The sequence below is a fragment of the Hyperolius riggenbachi genome, chromosome 10, assembly GCF_040937935.1.
Source record: "Hyperolius riggenbachi isolate aHypRig1 chromosome 10, aHypRig1.pri, whole genome shotgun sequence".
NCBI lineage: Eukaryota > Metazoa > Chordata > Amphibia > Anura > Hyperoliidae > Hyperolius > Hyperolius riggenbachi.
In genome coordinates this window covers 263,095,257-263,116,597 of record NC_090655.1, presented here as the reverse complement: position 1 = coordinate 263,116,597, position 21,341 = coordinate 263,095,257, and the positions used below count along the sequence as shown (strand labels likewise).

At 45.9% G+C, this 21,341-nt stretch overlaps 1 protein-coding gene and 1 pseudogene across 1 annotated transcript; one reads left to right on the top strand and one right to left on the bottom strand.

Annotated features, from left to right (window-relative positions):
* LOC137537150 (zinc finger protein 208-like) overlaps positions 1-21,341 on the bottom strand; it is a 486,444-nt pseudogene that overhangs the window by 53,985 nt on the left and 411,118 nt on the right.
* Positions 764-20,277, top strand: LOC137535371 (zinc finger protein 585A-like). Its single transcript, XM_068257202.1, has 3 exons — positions 764-818; positions 3,938-4,370; positions 17,511-20,277. The coding sequence occupies exons 2-3, from the start codon at positions 4,025-4,027 to the stop codon at positions 19,886-19,888; spliced, it is 2,724 nt and encodes a 907-aa protein (XP_068113303.1). The 5' UTR covers positions 764-818; positions 3,938-4,024; the 3' UTR covers positions 19,889-20,277.

Here is a 21,341-nt window from a genome sequence, read left to right as displayed (position 1 = left end):
TGCCAATTGCACGATCACATCTATCAAATACCAGTACATTATTTTTATCATTTTATTGAAAGTTCAAATCCTAAAACTCATCTAAAACCAGCGATCACATGTACAGTATATGTTTATAACATAACATTCAATTTCTTGAGGTATAAAATAAATAGTTCTGCTTCATGCATATTATTCGCATGGAGTTTGTATGTTCTCTCCTGGTTTGCATGGGTTTCTTCCGGGGAATCCAGTTTCCTCCCAGTCCCACATCCCATAAACACACCCAGATAGGTTATTTGTGCTCCTAAACTCTTTTTTAGGCACAATCTGAAAACTGACTTCTTCAGGCAAGTATACTCTCCTACCTAGGACACCTTGCCCACTGACCACCATTTCTACCACCCTATACACAGTTTCCCTTTTTCTACTGTTCTATACCACCTTTAGATTGTAAGGCCTTTTGGCCAGGGCTCTCTTCCCCTTTTGTCTCTCAATGTTGTGTAATAGGTGTACATACCTCCCACCTCTGCGTAAAAGATATTGATAATTTGTTCACTGCATCAGCTGTTATCCACTCTTGTATTCTATTAACTGTTGTATTGCTTATTTTGTATTCTTATACCCTGTATTCTGTTGTACAGCGCCACAGAAGATGCTGGCACTACATAATTTAAGAATAATAATAATAAATATTTAGAAGGTTGAGTGCATTGGATTACTCAAACAAAGGCTGCAATTAGTTTATTCACCACAAGATGGCAATCACACAGACAGGAAGTGATGTAACCGCAGGACCGGAAGTTGCAGGAGGTGGAGAGAGCACGTTGCTGGAAGAGGTAATTGTGTGATTGTTGTTATGTATTGAGCAGAGCAGAGGTTGGGGTGGACATACTTTGTTACAGAGGAGGTCATAGTACACCTGTCACTATCCTGATCATCCCCCTTGCAGTAATTGCCATACAAGAGACTTTTATATAATGGCTGTGACTTGTTTGCCAGTTTTCTAGTGGCCCCCCTACATGTGCCATAGATTATGTCTGGCATCTCACCTTCCTAGTAATAATTCACATGACAGAGACAAGAGAAGATGTATATGGAATATAGCCATGTCCCTCCAGTGCTGGCATCTCACCTTCCTAGTAATAATTCAGTCACATCACAGAGACAAGAGAAGATGTATATGTAATATAGCCATGTCCCCCCAGTGCTGGCATCTCACCTTCCTAGTAATAATTCAGTCACATCACAGAGACAAGAGAAGATGTACTGTATATGGAATATAGCCATGTCCCTCCAGTGCTGGCACCTCACCTTCCTAGTAATAATTCAGTCACATAACAGAGACAAGAGAAGATGTATATGGAATATAGCCATGTCCTTCCAGTGCCAGCATCTCACCTTCCTAGTAATAATTCACATTACAGAGACAAGAGAAGATGTATATGGAATATTGCCATGTTCTTTCAGTGCCGGCATCTCACCTTCCTAGTAATAACTCACATCACAGAGACAAGAGAAGATGTATATGGAATATAGCCATGTCCCCCCAGTGCTGGCATCTCACCTTCCTAGTAATAATTCAGTCACATCACAGAGACAAGAGAAGATGTATATGGAATATAGCCATGTCCCCCCAGTGCTGGCATCTCACCTTCCTAGTAATAATTCAGTCACATCACAGAGACAAGAGAAGATGTATATGGAATATAGCCATGTCCCTCCAGTGCCAGCATCTCACCTTCCTAGTAATAATTCAGTCACATCACAGAGACAAGAGAAGATGTATATGGATATATAGCCATGTCCCCCCAGTTCCGGCATCTCACCTTCCTAGTAATAATTCACATTACAGAGACAAGAGAAGATGTATATGGAATATAGCCATGTCCCTCCAGTGCTGGCATCTCACCTTCCTAGTAATAATTCAGTCACATCACAGAGACAAGAGAAGATGTATATGGAATATAGCCATGTCCCTCCAGTGCTGGCATCTCACCTTCCTAGTAATAAGTCACATCACAGAGACAAGAGAAGATCTATATGGAATATAGCCATGTCCCTCCAGTGCTGGCATCTCACCTTCCTAGTAATAATTCAGTCACATCACAGAGACAAGAGAATATATATATGGAATATAGCCATGTCCCTCCAGGGCTAGCATTTCCCCGTATGGCCTCTTCTGCTCCTAGCACTCCCATATTACCCTGCAGTGTAGCCACATGCACAATATCACCCCCTGGTATTGCAGTGCCCTCCTGAGGTATTACGTAGTGATGTTCATCTGTAGGGGGGCTTGTGGAGAAGCATGTGATTTGTTTGATCGGCTGATACATTTGTAAAGCATTGATTTGCTGTTAACACAACCTGCGTTACACACCCAAAGACGGGTCCAATCACAGCACCATCTGTTGGAAAGTTTTTCAATAATAGCATTATTTCAAGATATTTAAACCACATTAAAACCATTTGAAGCTGCAGGGTCAGCCATACTATGCCAGGAAATAAACCCACATATATAAGTAGATAAATACTTGTTCTAATAACATTTGTATTGTGCTGTCCACCTTTTGATTTCAGTGAATTTTATATAGTAAATAACAAGAATTCTGTTCCTAGCATTTGCCATTTTGGTTCTCTCTGACTTAAACCATTGCTGATGTCATTTTCTCCCTTACTCTTTTTTTCTCTCCTAGAATCTCTGTCATAGCTGCTTGCTTGTAAACACGTGAGAGCACAACATAAAGATCATATTTCAGCAGCACTGAACTGCCCCTCAGCCAATCAGTGAGGAGCAGGAATGTGGGAGGGGAGATGACAAGCTTCCCCCTCTCACTCTCTTCAGTGTTGGTGAGTGAATAGAGCCAGTGTGACTGAGATAAGATTTATTACAGCAGAAACATTTCTGAATAGATTGGAGAGCTTGCACTGCAGGGTGAGGTTCCTGGCTGCACAATGAACACAGAGCAGTGGGGAAAAGGAATTTGATTTTGTGGCTGATAATCCCTCTTTAAAACAGTAATAATGTACTTCCCCTTTGGCCATCATTATCAAGCTATAAATAAATATACTACATTTCAATCAGAACCACTTCAGTTATAGAACCCAGGTTCAAAGTGCATAAAATAAGGCAGTCATTAATGCCGGCAGCCAATAATACAGCATGTTGTACAATCGAGATGTTGCAGATCAGTGGAGGTCTCAGGGAGGGAGCTATGAAGCAGCAGGATCTGACTATTGTGTCCATTTTCAGCAGAAGTCACAGTGCCACTGGATGACCATATCCATTGTATCTCTGATGAGAAGAAGCCAATGTGCAGTCAGGAGCCACTGGTGTTGGGTGGTCCCGCAGTGGGAGAGGTTGGAGTCTGCAGAAAAATGATGGCTGGTGGGTCACAGCTAGGGGGTGGAGCAAGGTAACAAGGGGCGTGGCTGGTAGGACAGGCAGAGGAGATGGAGGATGCAGCTGGAGAGGGGTTGGATGGCCTCTGCTGCTTTGGTCCTGGTATTGGCACTGTCCCAGCTGAGAGGTTTGTTGCTCCGGCTCTTGGAGGGTTAGTAGGTGATGGACAGGTGGGCTCAGGTATGATCAGGATATGGAGCTGCAGTCCCATCTGTCTAGTTCATTAGGTGCCAGAGCCATAAGTAATGATAATGTATAGCTAATTAGCTGCAGGCCTCTGCTCCTATGTTCCTCTGTCTCCAGCTGTTCTCTCTTCCCATCCTCATCCATCTACCGCTGCTGGCACTGCTGTAACCTCCCAGGAATGTGTGCATGGAGAGGAGGAGAGAAGCACCAGATAATGAGCAAGGCACACTGGCAGAGAGGACTGTGGTACTGAATGTGCAGGAGACCACAGCTTATTGGATATTATCACCCTCTAGCAAATTATGTTCTTTACTGTGCTCTGTTTATTACTGCTAATATCTTACAGGTATAATCTGTTATTCTTTTCAGAACTAAGATCTGAGCTCAAAGAACAAGAGACGTATGTGAGGGGTGATCAGCAATCTATGGAGGAGGGTGACTATAGAGGAGGGTGACATGATGGGGTCAATTAAAGAAGAAGAAGAGACATATGTGAGGATTGATCAGCAGTCTACAGAGGAGAGTGACATGGTGAGGACAATTAAAGAGGAAGAAGAAGAGATGTATGTGAGGAGTGATCAGCAGTCTATGGAGGAGGGTGACATGATGAATACAAGTAAAGAGGAAGAAGAAGAGACGTGTGTGAGGAGTGATCATCATTCTATGGAGGAGGGTGACATGAAGAGGACAATTAAAGAGGAAGTAGAAGAGACATATGTGAGGAGTGATCATCATTCTATGGAGGAGGGTGACATGATGAGGACAATTAAAGAGGAGGACACACTTTTAGATGACAGAACAGGTGAGTAATCAAAATAACATGTTGAATATGTCATTAGTTGATATGATTGTGTCACTGCTCACACACTGGCCACATTAGGGGTTATCCTATGTAGGGATGATCAATGAGGTACAAATAATTTTTTAACGCCTTTAAATTTCATGAAAGCCATAAGCAGCTTGACATTGGACCAATCAGAATAACATCCTGACAATTTTAATTAGTCCAAGTATAAGATGCATAACATTTACATGAAATTTGAATGCAAGGAGACATTATTTGCACCTGAATAATCATCTCTAATCATACATACTGCTGTGAGATTTTTGTCATATAAAACTATCATCCTTGATTGTATTTGGTGACAGCTTACTAACAACAGTGCAGACACCCTGATGGCTTTGGAGTATGTTCTGTTCTGTGGAGAGGGGATGGGTGAGTGAGAAGCATCCAGCTACATGTCACAGCAGAAGTACAATGCTGATCAGATGAGGACCTCTGGGAAAGAGCTTCTACCTCTAAACCTGCAGTGCATCCGGAAAGTATTCACAGCGCAGCACTTGCTCTTGTGTGGACAGGTCACAGACAAATCATTCCATCCCCCAGCCTGTGTCTGACTCTACAAGCACGAGAAGGGGGAAGAGGCAGAAGGGAGATGAACACTGTGTGTGTTCCTGTGGATTATGGCTTGTATTTTACAGACAGGAAGTTTTGAATCAGGATAATACCATTTATTGGCAAATTTAAAAGAAAAACAGTAAGCGTTCAGCTAGTCAGTAGAGGGATTCTTTTGCATCCTGATATATCAATTACAAGGGAATTTTCAAGGATTGTGATGTATTTATGGCAAACAGATAAGATTCTTGGTTTAGTTAATGGCTACAACTTAGGCTGACATGGAAAGTTAACTGTATGTTAATGAGTACAGTGTATGGCCAATGCTTTAGGTGCAGGGAGGGTCATTGAGATGCCAGTTAGTGATGGGTCGTTCGCGAACGAGCCGGCTCTAATAGCCGTCTCTTTGCTGCGAACGACAAGAGCCGGTTCTCAGTTTTAAAAGAGCCGATGCCTCAGCCGCCCCACACAGCTCTGCTTTGGGCGCTGAGGCATGCTGGGAGATGTAGTCCTCCTCTTGCAGCTTGTAGGAGTGTATGGGGCGGATGTATGGGGGGAGCAGAGCAGTAGCAGGAGGGATTGCCCCAGTCAGATAAGCAGTCATGGAGATGGGGGCGGGGCTTTTACTCCGATTCTGAGTGGTGTCTAGTGACATTTAATAAATAGGGCCGATTCAGAGCCGTAAGAGCCGGCTCTTTAATGGGAGCCGATTCAGAAGAGCCGATTCTCTGAGAAGAGCCGGAATTCCCATCACTAATGCCAGTTACTCTGACTTATATGCAAATATAATGCAATTGTATGCAGCTAATCACATGAGCCGTAAAATGCATTTGATTGGCCAAATTCCAAACTATGTAAAATTGTCGTGCAAGACAAAGGTATAGTCATGTGATTGACAGTAAGAGCACAACCCATCTTCATTCCAAAGCAATCTTTGAGTCGTGTAATTCCAAAAGGTAGAAAAACATTTATTAAGTAACAATAAAATTAAAGTCATCCCACATATCACATGTGGTACAGACTAACCAGCCAGCTCATGGTGACCCAGAACTCATTGGAGTGTGTAAGGGGCTACAATGGTCCTAAAAGCCCCCTTACTAAGATGTTAAGAAAAACAAAAGTTTGCTTTCTTAACCTCCTTGGCGGTAATCCCGAGCTGAGCTCGGGGTATGCCGCCGGAGGTCGCCGCTCAGGCCCTGCTGGGCCGATTTTCGTTCTGAAAAAAGCAGCACACGCAGCTGGCACTTTGCCAGCCGCGTGTGCTGCCCGATCGCCGCCGCTCCGCGGCGATCCGCCGTGTGCAGCGGCGAAAGAGGGTCCCCCCAGCCGCCCGAGCCCAGCGCAGCCGAAACAAACAGTTCCGGCCGGCGCTAGGGGCTGGATCGGGCGGCTCTGACGTCAGGACGTCGACTGACATCCATGACGTCACTCCGCTCGTCGCCATGGCGACGAGGAAAGCGAAACAAGATAGGCCGCTCATTGCGGCCTATCTTGTTACTTTCGATTGCCGGAGGCGATCGAAAGTACGCTTCCGGAGCGCCCTCTAGTGGGCTTTCATGCAGCCAACTTTCAGTTGGCTGCATGAAATATTTTTTTTTTAATTTAAAAAAAACCACATTGCAGCCTCCCTGGCAAAATAAATAAACCGCCAGGGAGGTTAAAACAGAAAGAATTTGCGATAATTCAGGTTGGAGTGAGCTTGAGATGTCTCCCAGTGCATCACTGCTGAATATATGCAAATTAACCATTGTTACCCTTAGAAGCTAAACACACCTCCAGAACCGCTGGAATGCAATGATGTGTCAGCTTGTTAATTTGTACAGAGACATAATAATCCAACATGCATACAGACTGTTTTGGATTGTTTGATCCTCATCAGTACATGGCATGGGTTAATTTGGCTCTATGCAGTAGGGCTTGTAACACCGAGAGGTACAGACTACCCAGCAAGCTCATGGTGACCCAGAACTCATTGGAGTGTGTAAGGGACTACAATGGTCCTAAAAGCCCCCTTACTAAGATGTTAAGAAAAACAAAAGTTTAAATATATCACATGTAAGAGATAAATTGGACAATTTCCAACATAGCTTGTGTGTACCATAGGATATAGACACCCACATATGTTTCCCCAGCACAGGGGTTGTCCCAAAGCATAGAGATCATTCCTGTACGCATTGCTACTATGCACTGCCAATGTGGCTGCAGATGCCATACTGACAATTGTGTCCAGCGCAAAAATCTGCCAAGTAGCAGCGTCCTTCAATTCTGCAAAGTCAGAGAACCTGATGCAGACCAACAATTGTTGCTATTCAAGTTCCTTGAAGTCATTTATTAGCATGTAGGCAGATATGGAACAGTTCCCTAAGCTGGTGTGAATATAAACATCCATATAGGCACATACAGCCTTGATGTGAGTTCCTGAGTCATAGGCACAGTATGCAGCGGATGTTGAAAAATAAAGCTACCACACTCCGAACGGTGTCATCCGCTGGTATGAGCCTCTGCTGCATCTCGGATAGCCTGTGGTTGTGGGCCGCCAGTATGGAGATCGGGGTGGGTGGACAAACGTCTCAGGAGCACAGGGCTTGGGTGTGTCACAGGACTGTGTACAGCAATAGGTCTGTGTATAAATACTTTTCTGCTGCGCACTCCAATCAGAATAACCCCTGTAAGAAATTCAAACCTGCTTGTGAGAATCTGCTCAGCTGCCTGTGCAGACAGGCAGCGTTTTGACCACTGTTCACGTCTGCATTCTGCAGGTCTCTTTAAGAGAGACCTTCTGTCAGTTCTGCAGCTTGCTGCTGAGGAATTTGCATACATTCGTTATGCAAATCCCCTACCTGCCTCCTGTGATGACTGGCAGTATAAAGGTTGGGATTACCCACAGTCCTTTGCTGGTCATTCCTTCAGGGTTTGTAGTATACACTCCTAGTGAGTGTCAGCCATGCTACTTCTCGTTGAAGATTAGTTTAGAGTTATTCGTGGGACTGCGCTAGGCAGATTCCCTAGTCTAGTTAGGATTGTATTATTTGTATTGCCTGTTCTGTCTGTCTGTGGGGTGCTAACCAGAGCAGCGGTTGCTACTGGTAGGCCCTTCTGTTCTGTTATTATCTTCTCTGGATCGCACTAGTCTCTTTGAGCTAGTGCTGTGGATCCTTCTGTTCTGTCTCCTGGGATCGCGCTAGCTACTTTTCGCTAGCGCTGGGGATCCTTCTGTTCTGTCTTCTGGGATCGCGCTAGCCACTTTTCGCTAGCGCTGGGGATCCTTCTGTTCTGCTACTCTGTACCTGGATTGCGCTAGCCACTTTTCGCTAGTGCTGTGGATCCTTCTGATCTGTCTTCCTGTATCGCACTAACCGCTAGCGGTAGCGGCTGTGGATCGCTCTGATCTTTGTTTCTGCTTGGATCACACTTGCGCTGACGGAAGAGCGGTGGATCCTTTCTGCCTAGTTCCTGTTTCACGTTTGTCTGTCTAGTCTGATTCGAAACGCTTGCTGTAGGCTCGGTGAGGTAACCGTTAAGCAAGCGCTCGCGTTCTCTGTTTTGTGTTTGTCTGTCTTTGGTTAGTTAGGCGTGCTTGTCTCTGTTGTGCGTAACACGCGGAGACCGCGCACGAACGCGTGCAGTGTTGCGAATGAGTGCGGTGTTCGCGTTCAGCTAGCGTTTGTTATTTTCTTTATCTTTCTCTTTGTATGATTTGCTGTGCCTTTGTTACCCTTGTGCTCTGTCCTGCTCAGTCTTGTGTCGCTATTGGCAATCGCCATTCTTGCGATTGCGTTTCCTACTTCGTTTCCGCCGTTGTGTGTTCGCCGTCGCTGGGTGGCGACTAATTTGGTGGGCACACATTGGTTCTGTCCCTTTGCTCTGTTACCTGTAGGCTATCCAGCCCTGCCTGATTGTACCTTGTCCCGGATCTGTACAATTCCCATTTTGGCATCTGTGGCTGTGCAGCGGCTGTGTTCGCCTGCACTCCACAGCGCCATCTGCGGGTGGGAATTGCCCTCTGCGGGTGCATAGCACCTAGCCTGGGTGTCCGCAATATACGCTTGTGGAGGAAATCCGCCGCGTCAGCGCACGTCTGGTGCGCTGACCACGGAGACGATTCCACAATCGTTACAGAATGACCAGCCCAACCAAAATTCCCAGGGCAGAGGGAACCTTCGATTTGTTTCAGATGTCATTGCCTGAGGCAAAGGCATATGTGGATCCTATTATAGGTAGGATCGCACACTACATTAAAGCAGTTAAAAAGTCTGTCCTCGTTCCAGACCCCAACCCATATGGAGATTACCTAGATACTGGGTTGTTTGAACCGCCATTTGCCTCATGGGAGATTGGGGCCTTGTTGGAAGAGTTTGATTTCGATTGGAAAGCCTTTTGCGATTTTTATATCGCAAAGAGCGCGGATGACCTGAATGATTGTCTCGACTCTATGTACCTTTTGATCGATTCTGATGAATGTGATGAGTGTGATGTGGATCTGGTGATTTATGTGTGGCAGACTATTTTGGACGAATTGCACACACACCAACCAATTATTTCCAATAAAGAGACACCATTGTCACATGATTATTCCTGTCTTTCTGGGGTAAAGCAAGTGAGTTTGGACACTGTGCGACCTGAAATGAATGGGTGTGCCTCGACTGTGGACACCTGTGTGAATTCTGATGAAGTTTCTTCTGTTTGTTTGGAGGTTGAATCTGTGCGATCTGATGCCTGTTTCTCAGATGTTCCTGCCGATTGTGATCGGCGTGGGTGTGTCAGTTTTGTCAATGATATGTGGGATCCCTTGTCTTGTAAAAACAGATCTTCTTCTCCCAGTACTACTTTAAGATCCTCCATCTATGATCTTGCTATGGGGAAAATTCCCAAACTATGCAGTTTCAAGAGTAAGGGTAATGTGATTAATAAAGTTTCTCATGTTGTTGTCACAACTCCTTCTTCTAATATTGTTCAGTATGAATGCTCAGACCTAGTCAGGTGTGAATGGGAGCCCCCGTTCCAGAAAAAGCAGCTCGAATCGCTGGTGTACGAATTGGAGAACAATTCAAAGTCGTTTTGTGAGTACTACATTGCCAGAAGTGAGTCTGTCTTAAGAGCATGTATAAGTTCTGCTTCTGCCTTAAAGGGGTTCTGTGGGGGTTTCTGAGGCGAAAAACTGCCACTTACCTGGGGCTTTTATCAGCCCCCTGCAGCGGTAATGTCCCACGCCGTCCTGCTCCCATGCGCCGTTCCCCGCAGCCGGCACCGGGCTATTATTCGGCTGTCACACAGACGAATAATGCGCGTTGCCGCGCCTCCGCTCGCGTCATCTGAGGCTTACTGCGCAGGCGCAGTACAACGGGTTCTTGTACTGTGCTTGCGCAGTAAGCTTCTGATGACGCAGGCGGAAGCGAGCGGGTGCGCGGCCACTCTAGCGCAGCCGCAGTTGGATCCCATGCCACTTAGACCGGGGCCGGCGGCGGAGAACGGCAGATGGGAGGAGGACGGCGTGGGACATTACCGCTGCACGGGGCTGATAGAAGCCCAAGGTAAGTGTCTGTTTTTCTCCTCCGCAACCCCCCACAGAACCCCTTTAAGAAAAGAAAAGGGGTGTGAATTTGACTTTGTGAGTCCGCTGATTTGTATGTGGAAAATGATTCTGAATGAACAACGTGTACTTCATTCAGTTGATGTTTGTAAAAGCACATTGTCAGCTGGCGTTTCTGAGATCCAGCAATTCAGCCTGGAGATCTCTGAATCCCTGTCTTCGAAATGTCCACTTTCGCAATCAACTGCGATCTTGGATTCGCAAATTTTCTGACTCCTCGGATTCGACATTGTTAGCCGAGTCCAAGAGTGAGACAGCGCCTTGGGTTTGCGAACCTGATACTGAAGCACCTTTGCTCTGTCCAGAGAAGATGTCTCTGAGCCTGCCCTGTATCATGAATAAAGACATTATGTCCACTCGCATTGACATTTGCGAGTCTGATTCTGAAGAAAGTATTGACTCTCCACCCTGTACTCTGGATGAGTCAATATTGCCTTGTACAATATCTCCTGCAGTGTCCCTAGAGACTCGTCTAGGTATTGCTGCTATTTTCACCTGTTTTTCTGCAGTTTTGGAATTGCAAGCTAGTTTGACTGCTACGCAGAATTCTGGGGGCAGTGAGATTAAAGTTAGGGAGTCAGTGGGTGGTCCAGGGAATATGCCTGTACATTCCCCTCATGATTATGAAATTCAGTCTCAGTTTATGGTGGAACCTTCCTTGGGACATCTGCCCTGTCCACAAGATAAAGTTCCAGTTTTGCCCTGTAACATGGATAGTTCAGAATCCTTCCTAGAAAACTTGAAAAATGATGTTCCTGAGGTCTTGTTCAATGTTCTGGAGGTCTCCGAGTTCCTCCCAAAGGGTGCAGAACTTGTAGGAGATGCCTCCTGCCCCCCAAGTCCTTCTGAGGTGTTACCCTCTTCCGTAGGCATTGCTGCCTTGCTGGCTACCTTTTCAGCTCTGATGGAGCTTCACTCATATGTAGTCAATGATGATATTATTGTCACAGAAATTTCTGAATTTGTATCCGAGTCTTCTTTTGAAAGTCCAGTGCCTGTGACCTCCACTCATGATGATTCTCTGCCCGGTACTGGTTTTGGTCTTGTCGTGCCGGACTCTGAGGTTGGCAGTTCCCCGACATGTCCTGAGGTTTCTCCTGTGCTGGTGTACCCCAGTGTGCTCTGTGACCCAGAAAGCCCAAGTGTGCCTCGGTTACCAGCGTACTCAGATGCTTCCTCGGTGGAGACATGCTCTGATATGGCCTGCCTGCTTGCATGCCCAGAAGTGGTCCCTGAAAGTCTTGATCTTGATGGGTGTCCTCGTAATTCTGAATCTGGAATTGTCATTGGTTCCATGGGGGTTCTTGGTAATTCTCCATGTGAGCCTGGTGATTGTTCTGCCCTCTTGGGATCTCTGTGGAGCTTCAAAAGGTTCTGGGAGATTCCGGGAGAAATTTTGCTTGGTACCCTGAATAAGATCAATGGTGGCTTTTGTGTTGTAAGGGACACTTCGAACAGGTATTGTGGCAGGTTTGGTATTTTCGGACGCTCCTTGGAAGGTGGTGGGTATTGTCTGGAGGGTGTCGATGGCTTCTTCTCTGGCGTTCACAGTCCTGATGGGTGTTATACTGAGACTGGTTATACTGAGACTGGTAGTACTGATGGGCATGTTTCGGTGGCTTCTGTTTCCGATGAGGTCGGTTTCGGGTGGACTGACTCTGGAATTGGACCTTGTCGGGCTGCGCTGACCTTCATGAGTCTTCTGTTTGAGTGGTTTGGAGATATCAGTTTTGAGAGTCGTCTGGAATTCGACCCTAGAAGGGGGGTACTGTGAGAATCTGCTCAGCTGCCTGTGCAGACAGGCAGCGTTTTGACCACTGTTCACGTCTGCATTCTGCAGGTCTCTTTAAGAGAGACCTTCTGTCAGTTCTGCAGCTTGCTGCTGAGGAATTTGCATACATTCGTTATGCAAATCCCCTACCTGCCTCCTGTGATGACTGGCAGTATAAAGGTTGGGATTACCCACAGTCCTTTGCTGGTCATTCCTTCAGGGTTTGTAGTATACACTCCTAGTGAGTGTCAGCCATGCTACTTCTCGTTGAAGATTAGTTTAGAGTTATTCGTGGGACTGCGCTAGGCAGATTCCCTAGTCTAGTTAGGATTGTATTATTTGTATTGCCTGTTCTGTCTGTCTGTGGGGTGCTAACCAGAGCAGCGGTTGCTACTGGTAGGCCCTTCTGTTCTGTTATTATCTTCTCTGGATCGCACTAGTCTCTTTGAGCTAGTGCTGTGGATCCTTCTGTTCTGTCTTCTGGGATCGCGCTAGCCACATTTCGCTAGCGCTGGGGATCCTTCTGTTCTGTCTCCTGGGATCGCGCTAGCTACTTTTCGCTAGCGCTGGGGATCCTTCTGTTCTGTCTTCTGGGATCGCGCTAGCCACTTTTCGCTAGCGCTGGGGATCCTTCTGTTCTGCTACTCTGTACCTGGATTGCGCTAGCCACTTTTCGCTAGTGCTGTGGATCCTTCTGATCTGTCTTCCTGTATCGCACTAACCGCTAGCGGTAGCGGCTGTGGATCGTTCTGATCTGTGTTTCTGCTTGGATCACACTTGCTTGGACGGAAGAGCGGTGGATCCTTTCTGCCTAGTTCCTGTTTCACGTTTGTCTGTCTTGTCTGATTCGAAACGCTTGCTGTAGGCTCGGTGAGGTAACCGTTAAGCAAGCGCTCACGTTCTCTGTTTCGTGTTTGTCTGTCTTTGGTTAGTTAGGCGTGCTTGTCTCTGTTGTGCGTAACACGCGGAGACCGCGCACGAACGTGTGCACTGTTGCGAATGAGTGCGGTGTTCGCATTCAGTTAGCGTTTGTTATTTTCTTTATCTTTCTCTTTGTATGATTTGCTGTGCCTTTGTTACCCTTGTGCTCTGTCCTGCTCAGTCTTGTGTCGCTATTGGCAATCGCCATTCTTGCGATTGCGTTTCCTACTTCGTTTCCGCCGTTGTGTGTTCGCCGTCGCTGGGTGGCGACTAATTTGGTGGGCACACATTGGTTCTGTCCCTTTGCTCTGTTACCTGTAGGCTATCCAGCCCTGCCTGATTGTACCTTGTCCCGGATCTGTACAATTCCCATTTTGGCATCTGTGGCTGTGCAGCGGCTGTGTTCGCCTGCACTCCACAGCGCCATCTGCCGGTGGGAATTGCCCTCTGCGGGTGCATAGCACCTAGCCTGGGTGTCCGCAATATACGCTTGTGGAGGAAATCCGCCGCGTCAGCACACGTCTGGTGCGCTGACCACAGAGACGATTCCACAATCATTACACTGCTTAGTGTAATACTGTCATATATAATGAATCAGGAGGAATTCAGGCTTGCTGGTGACACCCCACCACCCCACAGAGGCTTTCTTCGCATTAATAGTAGACAGAAGACGTAAAACATCGGCCGGGGGACATGCGCTCGAGCTTAGCTCATTGCCAACAAGGGTCAGGGGAGGGGCAGAAGGCGAGTGCAAGTAAATAGGCCTACAGTTTATGAGAAGGAGTCCAAGATCAGGGGTGCACATCTTGGCTAGTAATTGCATACTCAGGCACCATGCAGTGCTGACATAGAAGCAGATTTTTTCACCTTTGTTTATTCCCGAGAGGCTGGGTTCTTGGTCCGCACGAATTATGTTGAAGCTTTGGAAGAAGTAGGACATTGTCTGGGATGTTCGTGTTTCCTCAGAATAGGTAGCGAGCTATAGGGGCTGCAGTATATATAGAGCCAGGTACAGGTAGTGTCCCTGTATAGGTAGCGAGCTATATGGGCCCAGTATAAGTTAGAAAGGGACTTACGTAACCCCGTTCCAACATGGACTCCTCTCGCCGTCTCTCCTTTTCTTCTCCTCTCGCTGCATCATACTGCACTGGTTACTTCCAGCAGCACCTCTGATGTCATGAGAGGCGGTGCCGGGTAACCATGGAGACAGGGCGCTAACTGGATATGACTGAAGGTGAGTGTGGTGAGAGGAGTCTGCGCAGCGCTGGAACCTGTTTATGTGAGTTACTTACTGGGGACCCTCAGGGCCGCACAGAGTAGGTCGGCAGCCGCCAGCAGCAGAGCGAGGCCCCCTGTACAGAGAGGCCCAAAGCAGGGGTTTGCCTTGCTTGTACGCTGGCTGCGCCCCTGAACCCGGCCATCCATGTGGAGAGATTCTTGCCTCCTGCGACAAGTGAGGAGCTGTTTCCTCAATCCGGCTTACCCCCTACTGGGCCCCTTCGCCACCAACCTCATTTTCACTCAGCCTGCTCTCACCATGTGGATCCTAGAGGACACCCTGCATGGCCCAGTGTGCTGACTGCTGCTCTCTCTCCTGGAGATCACCCAAGGTACTTTTGTTTACTGTCCTCTCTGCCATTACTAGGGCTGTTCATTGCTCCGTTCTCTCTGCCACTGCTGACTATGCCCTTGCCTGTCTGCACTGCTCGCTACTCCTGCCTGCAGGTCCTGATTTGCTCTGAACTGTCTTCGGGCACAGTGGCAGAGTGGCACACGACTGAGCCAGGGATTCATGGGTAGCACAATCATGGTGGTTGTAGGTGCTCTGCTCGCAGGGCTAGTCCCCTGTTGCTAATGCTGGAGTGCACTCCAGATCTCTTAACACATTGGCGCTCCTTGTCTGAACTTTTTTTTTCTGTAGATATGCCCCAGTGATCTGAGACAAACAGACTGCTAAGGACGCACTCCCCGCACCAGAATTGCAGTTCAGCCCCCCTTTGCCTCCCCATGCCCCCCGCACTGCATACACCAGGTCGCAGCTCACTCACTGGGAATCATACGGCACTGTGTGCTGCATCCCGGGAGAAGGGGCGAGGAAGAGCCATTCAAATGTGTTTTTTTGAAAACATATGGTGAGCTGCTTTATTGTATTGGTAATGGGGAGAGATCACTGTATATATTCATGGAGTGGCATGAGAGGAGACGATTGCCTATGCTGATTCATTATATATGACAGTATTACGCTTTGCAGGATTGAATTTCTTACAGGGGTTATTCAGATTGGAGTGCGCAGCAGATAAGTATTTATACACAGACCTATTGCTGTACACAGTCCTGTGACACACCCAAGCCCTGTGCTCCTGAGACGTTTGTCCACCCACCCCGATCTCCATACTGGCGGCCCACATCCACAGGCTATCTGAGATACAGCAGAGGCTCATACCAGCGGATGACACCGTTCGGAGTGTGGTAGCTTTATTTTACAACATCCGCTGCATACTGTGCCTATGACTCAGGAACTCACATCAAGGCTGTATGTGCCTATATGGATGTTTATATTCACACCAGCTTAGGGAACTGTTCCATATCTGCCTACATGCTAATAAATGACTTCAAGGAACTTGAACAGCAACAATTTGGTCTGCAGCAGATTCTCTGACTTTGCATAATTGGAGGACGCTGCTACTTGGCAGATTTTTGTGCTGGACACAATTATCAGTATGGCATCTGCAGCCACATTGGCAGTGCATAGTAGCAATGCGTACAGGAATGATCTCTATGTTTTGGGACAACCCCTGTGCTGGGGAAACATATATGGGTGTCTATATCCTATGATAAACTCAAGCTATGTTGGCAATCGTCCAATTTTTATCTGTTACATGTGATATGTGGGATGATTTTAATTGTATTGTTACTTAACCCCCTTGCCATTCCAATTATTGCGGCAAGGGGGCAGCGCAGCACTTTTTTTTTTTTTGTAAATCATGTAGCTAGCCTAGCGCTAGCTACATGATAGCCGCTGAGCAGCGGCATCCCCCTACCTACTCCGATCGCCTCAGGCGATCAGAGCAAGCAGGAAATCCCATTCAGAACGGGATTTCCTGCAAGGCTTCCCCGTCATAGCGACGGGGCGGGATGACGTCACCGACGTCATGGATGTCGGGACGTCAGAGGGTATCCCGATCCACCCCTCAGCGCTGCCTGGCACTGATTGGCCAGGCGGAGCAGGGGTCTGGTGGGGGGGGTTGGGGCTCGGCGCGGCGAATTGGCGGGTAGCGTACCACACGCAGCTAGCAAAGTGCTAGCTGTGAGTAGGAGAAAAAATTTGTGGAAATCGGCCCAGCAGGGCCTGAGCAATCCTCCTGCACGAGTTACCCCGAGCTCAGCTCAGGATAACCGGCAAGGAGGTTAAAGGATATCCAAGGTACAAATAAACTGATGAGAAATACAATTGCATCTGTCCTCCTTCTCCTAAGATATCCCACAGTTTTATTTTATATTTAATTGTAGTTTTTTAAGTTTTTACTGTTTCATTGTATCTGCTCGATGGCACCTTCATTGAAAGTAGGATAGAGCTCAAATCTATGAACTATTGACCCTGTTTATCTCTCTTCTGCTCTCAGAAGCCATTTACTGACAGTAAAGTGTTTTATGGCTGTAATTAGTCTTCATTGAGGTTTATGCTATAATCTGACCCAGGCCGACCCAGACAGAAACTGCCACTTGCATACCTGATGTTTAACTCTTTCAGGCAGAGAAAGAAAAAAAGGAACACAGCCTAGTTATTTGTGTGCTAGACACTGTACATACTCATCTCTATCTCATGATGTCACATGTCACCTCGGTTACATCGGTGCTTTGGGATGCCGATGGGTTCTACTTTTACTGTTTATGGCTTTCTAACCCAAACCACTCTTAGCCATGCATAGGACCTTTGCTGGATTCATGACTTTCTGAGCGATTTGGTGTTGGATACACCTACTTCTATAGTCATGTGATAGACTGCTTGTAATGAGCAAATCCTTCTGCAGTTCTGTCAGGCTGATAACTAGTGATAATCAGTGACAGGACAATAACTCTGAGATGATGCAGATTGTATGCTAATTGTATGCAAAGTCATTTAGCTGCAGCATTTGGTGCATTTCTTATCTGCATAAACTTTGCATCAACTTTGAACTATCTGTAGCTCACTGATCGTCCCTAATGATTTGTTCCCCCCCTCAGAATTCTCCTACAGGAAGTGATGATGTTTTTCTATTTGCAGTGCGGAGTCCCGGCATCAGGAGCCTCTCAGAGACTCGTCTCTCTGTATCCACAGACTGTACAACGGATGATGTCACTGGACAAGAGTCTCCTGCAGATATCCTGGCTACCCCAAATATTCCCCCAGACTCCCCTCACCTGTCTAACCCTGAGGGGCCTTATACCCAGCACAGCTCTACCCCTGCTGGAGGGTCTCATTCCTGTTCCACATGTGGGAAATGTTTTGGGTGTAAATCACATCTTGTCAGTCATGAGAGATCTCACACTGGTGAGAAGCCCTATTCATGTCCTGAGTGTGGGAAATGTTTTGCACATAAATCAGATCTTGTCAAACATGAGAGAACTCACACTGTTCAGAAGCCCTATTCATGTACTGAGTGTGGAAAATGTTTTCTATTTGAAACAGAACTTGTCAAACATGAAATATCTCACACTGGTGAGAAGCGTTATTCATGTGCTGAGTGTGGGAAATCTTTTGCACAGAAATCAGATCTTGTCAGACATGAAAGAACGCACACTGGCGAGAAGCCCTATTCATGTTCTGAGTGTGGGAAATGTTTTGCATATAAATCACATCTTAACAGACATAAGATATATCACACTGGCAAAAAGCCATATTTATGTGCTGAGTGTGGGAAATGTTTTATACGGAAATCACATCTTACCATTCATGAGAGAGCTCACACTGGGGAAAAGCCCTATTCATGTAATGAGTGTGGGAAATGTTTTAGATCTAAAGCAACACTTGTCATACATGAGAGATCTCACACTGGTGAGAAGCCCTATTCATGTGCTGAGTGTGGGAAATGTTTTGCACGTAAATCAGATCTTGTCAAACATGAGAGAACTCACACTGGTGAGAAGCCATATTCGTGTGCTGAGTGTGGGAAATGTTTTGCATATAAATCACATCTTAACAGACATAAGATATATCACATTGTTCAGAAGCCCTATTCATGTACTGAGTGTGGGAAATGTTTTCTATTTGAAACAGAACTTGTCAGACATAAGAGATCTCACACTGGTGAAAAGGCTTATTCATGTGCTGAGTGTGGGAAATCTTTTACACAGAAATCAGATCTTGTCAGACATGAAAGAACTCACACTGGTGAGAAGCCCTATGCATGTTCTGAGTGTGGGAAATGTTTTGCATATAAATCACATCTTAACAGACATAAGACATATCACACTGGCGAGAAGCCATATTTATGTGCTAAGTGTGGGAAATGTTTTATGCGGAAATCACATCTTGCCATTCATGAGAGAGCTCACACTGGTGAGCGGCCCTATTCATGTGCTGAGTGTGGAAAATGTTTTAGATCTAAAGCAGTACTTGTCATACATGAAAGAGCTCACACTGGTGAGAAGCCTTATTTATGTATTGAGTGTGGGAAATGTTTTAAATCCAAAACAATACTTGTCATACATAAGAGAGCTCACACTGGTGAGAAGCCTTATTCATGTGCTGAGTGTGGGAAATGTTTCAGAATAAAGCCAGACCTTATCAAACATGAGAGAACTCACACTGGTGAGAAGCCCTATTCATGTGCTGAGTGTGGGAAATGTTTTAGAATTAAAGCAGGCCTTGTCAAACATGAGAGAACTCACACTGGTGAGAAACCCTATTCATGTGCTGAGTGTGGGAAACGTTTTGGACATAAATCATATCTTGTCAGACATCAGAGAGCTCACTCTAGTGAGAAGCCCTATTCATGTGCTGAGTGTGGGAAATGTTTTGGGCGTAAGTCCCATCTTGTCAGACATGAGAGATCTCACACAGGTGCAAAGCCGTATTCATGTGCTGAGTGTGGGAAATGTTTTTTTGATAAATTTAGTCTTGTCAGGCATGGGAGATACCACAATAGTGAGAAGCTCCATGGGTGTGCTGAGTGTGGGAAATGTTTTTTAGATAAATCACGTCTTATCGTACATAAGAGATCCCACACTGGTGAGAAGCCCTATTCATGTGCCGAGTGTGGAAAATGTTTTATACAGAAATCACATCTTGCCATTCATGAAAGAATTCACACAGGTGTGAAGCCCTATTCATGTGCTAAGTGTGGAAAATGTTTCAGTTATAAAATAGGCCTTGTCATACATGAGAGATCTCACACTGGTGAGACGCCCTATTCTTGTACTGAATGTGGTAAATGTTTTGGACGTAAATCGGATCTTGTCATACATGGGAGAGTTCACACTGGTGAGAAGCCCTATTCCTGTGCTGAGTGTGAGAAAGCTTTTGCACGTAAATCAGAGCTTGTCATACATGAGAGATATCACACTGGTGAGAAGCCCTTTTCATGTGCTGAGTGTGGGAAAGGTTTTGCACGGAAATCACATCTTGTCAAACATGAGAGATCTCACACTGGTGGTAAGTAAGGGTCAGTGAACCATAGTTTTCCCTTCAGTGAACCTGAACAGGCCACGGGATACTGCTCTCCATCTCCCCAGCATAGCCTGAAGTAGGGAGGATGGAGAGTGGAGTGCAGCAGCCAATAACAGGCTTGTTCAGTTCCTCTTATCTCTCTAATCAGTGGTGAGAAGCTTTACTACTGCACTGAGTGTATATTTTGGCCATAAATGTTATTTTTTCTTTCTTGCTAGATGCGTACGGCAGCATATTTACACAGAATCCTGAGGAGATAAACATGGGTACATATAGTACTAAGTTACAGCAGCAGTGGTGTCACTGTGGGCCCACCTGCTGTTTGTCTGGTCAGCATTGCGTGTGTGAGACTGAATGAGTGAGCGGAGTGTTTGCATAATTATGTCATTCTAATGTGTTGTTTTCTCTGACAACCATTTTTAATATTTTTTTATTCTGCAAAGTTTTTTCACTGATCAATAAAAGTCCATGTTGTTCCACCTATAGCTGACTTAACATTTGTATTTAAGCAAGGTCTGTGTACACTTACTGTGCCAGCCAGGTTTCATGTACTCCTTTAGTGACTTGATCCTTTGTATATAAGGTTTGTTCCCATTTATCCCAAATCCCCTTTTCCCCCTGTATACGTTTAGTTCTAAGCTTAGTTAGCACTTGCCTGAGTTCACTTTTATATTTCCCATTGTAAGGGTTAATAAACCAGGTGCTTTGTCTATGCAAGTGAGGCAGGATCTCCAGTCACATGCTGTCAAAGCTCACCTGAAAAGTAAATAAAAGTCAAATCACTGTTATCTGGCTGAACAAACCCTTCTGATAGCAAGAGAGTGCTAAAAAGTTTTTTGCTGGGAGCTGAATGACCCAGATTTTATGTGTCACTGATATGGCAGCTGTGCACATTTCAGAGTGAGAATTTAATGCAACAAAGTGAAAATAGGAATGTTAGACTCCAGGAAAGTTCTGTCTAGCATTGTTACTACTCATACAATTCATTAGCTGTTCAGATTATTTTCACATCAAGCTAGCTTTAAATGTGAAGGTCCCTGGGCTTTATAAATCAACTAGTCACCTTTGCCCGTTTAAAAATGGGCTAGGTCTGTCATTACTTTGCCGCGCACTTACGCCTGCCCCTTCTGGTCCTGTCCTCCAGCTCTCGGCACTGTCGTCAGTGTCTCTGCGTCTTGTCCCTGCACATGCGCAGTGCTGAAAAGCACTGACACAAGGACAAAAGCGGACGCAGAGACACTTGCCAATTATATATAGAGATAAATAAATTGTCAGCCAATATAATGCATATTTGTTTATTAATAGCCCTTATATTTGGCCAATTACCTTATAGGACTCAATGAAATGTGTTATAAGAGAGGCACTGATAGAAAGTAGTAAAAATAAAAAAAAAAAACAAAAGGTTAGACATTCTTTTCCCCTCCAGGAGACAGCGAATGACAGGGC

What these genes read in the sequence shown, in the direction of transcription:
- LOC137535371 (XM_068257202.1), top strand. Translation starts at nt 4,025, where the DNA reads ATGATGGGGTCAATTAAAGAAGAAGAAGAGACATATGTGAGGATTGAT. An exon ending in ACTTTTAGATGACAGAACAG is followed by an intron (nt 4,371 to 17,510) that starts GTGAGTAATCAA and finishes TTCTATTTGCAG; the next exon opens with TGCGGAGTCCCGGCATCAGG.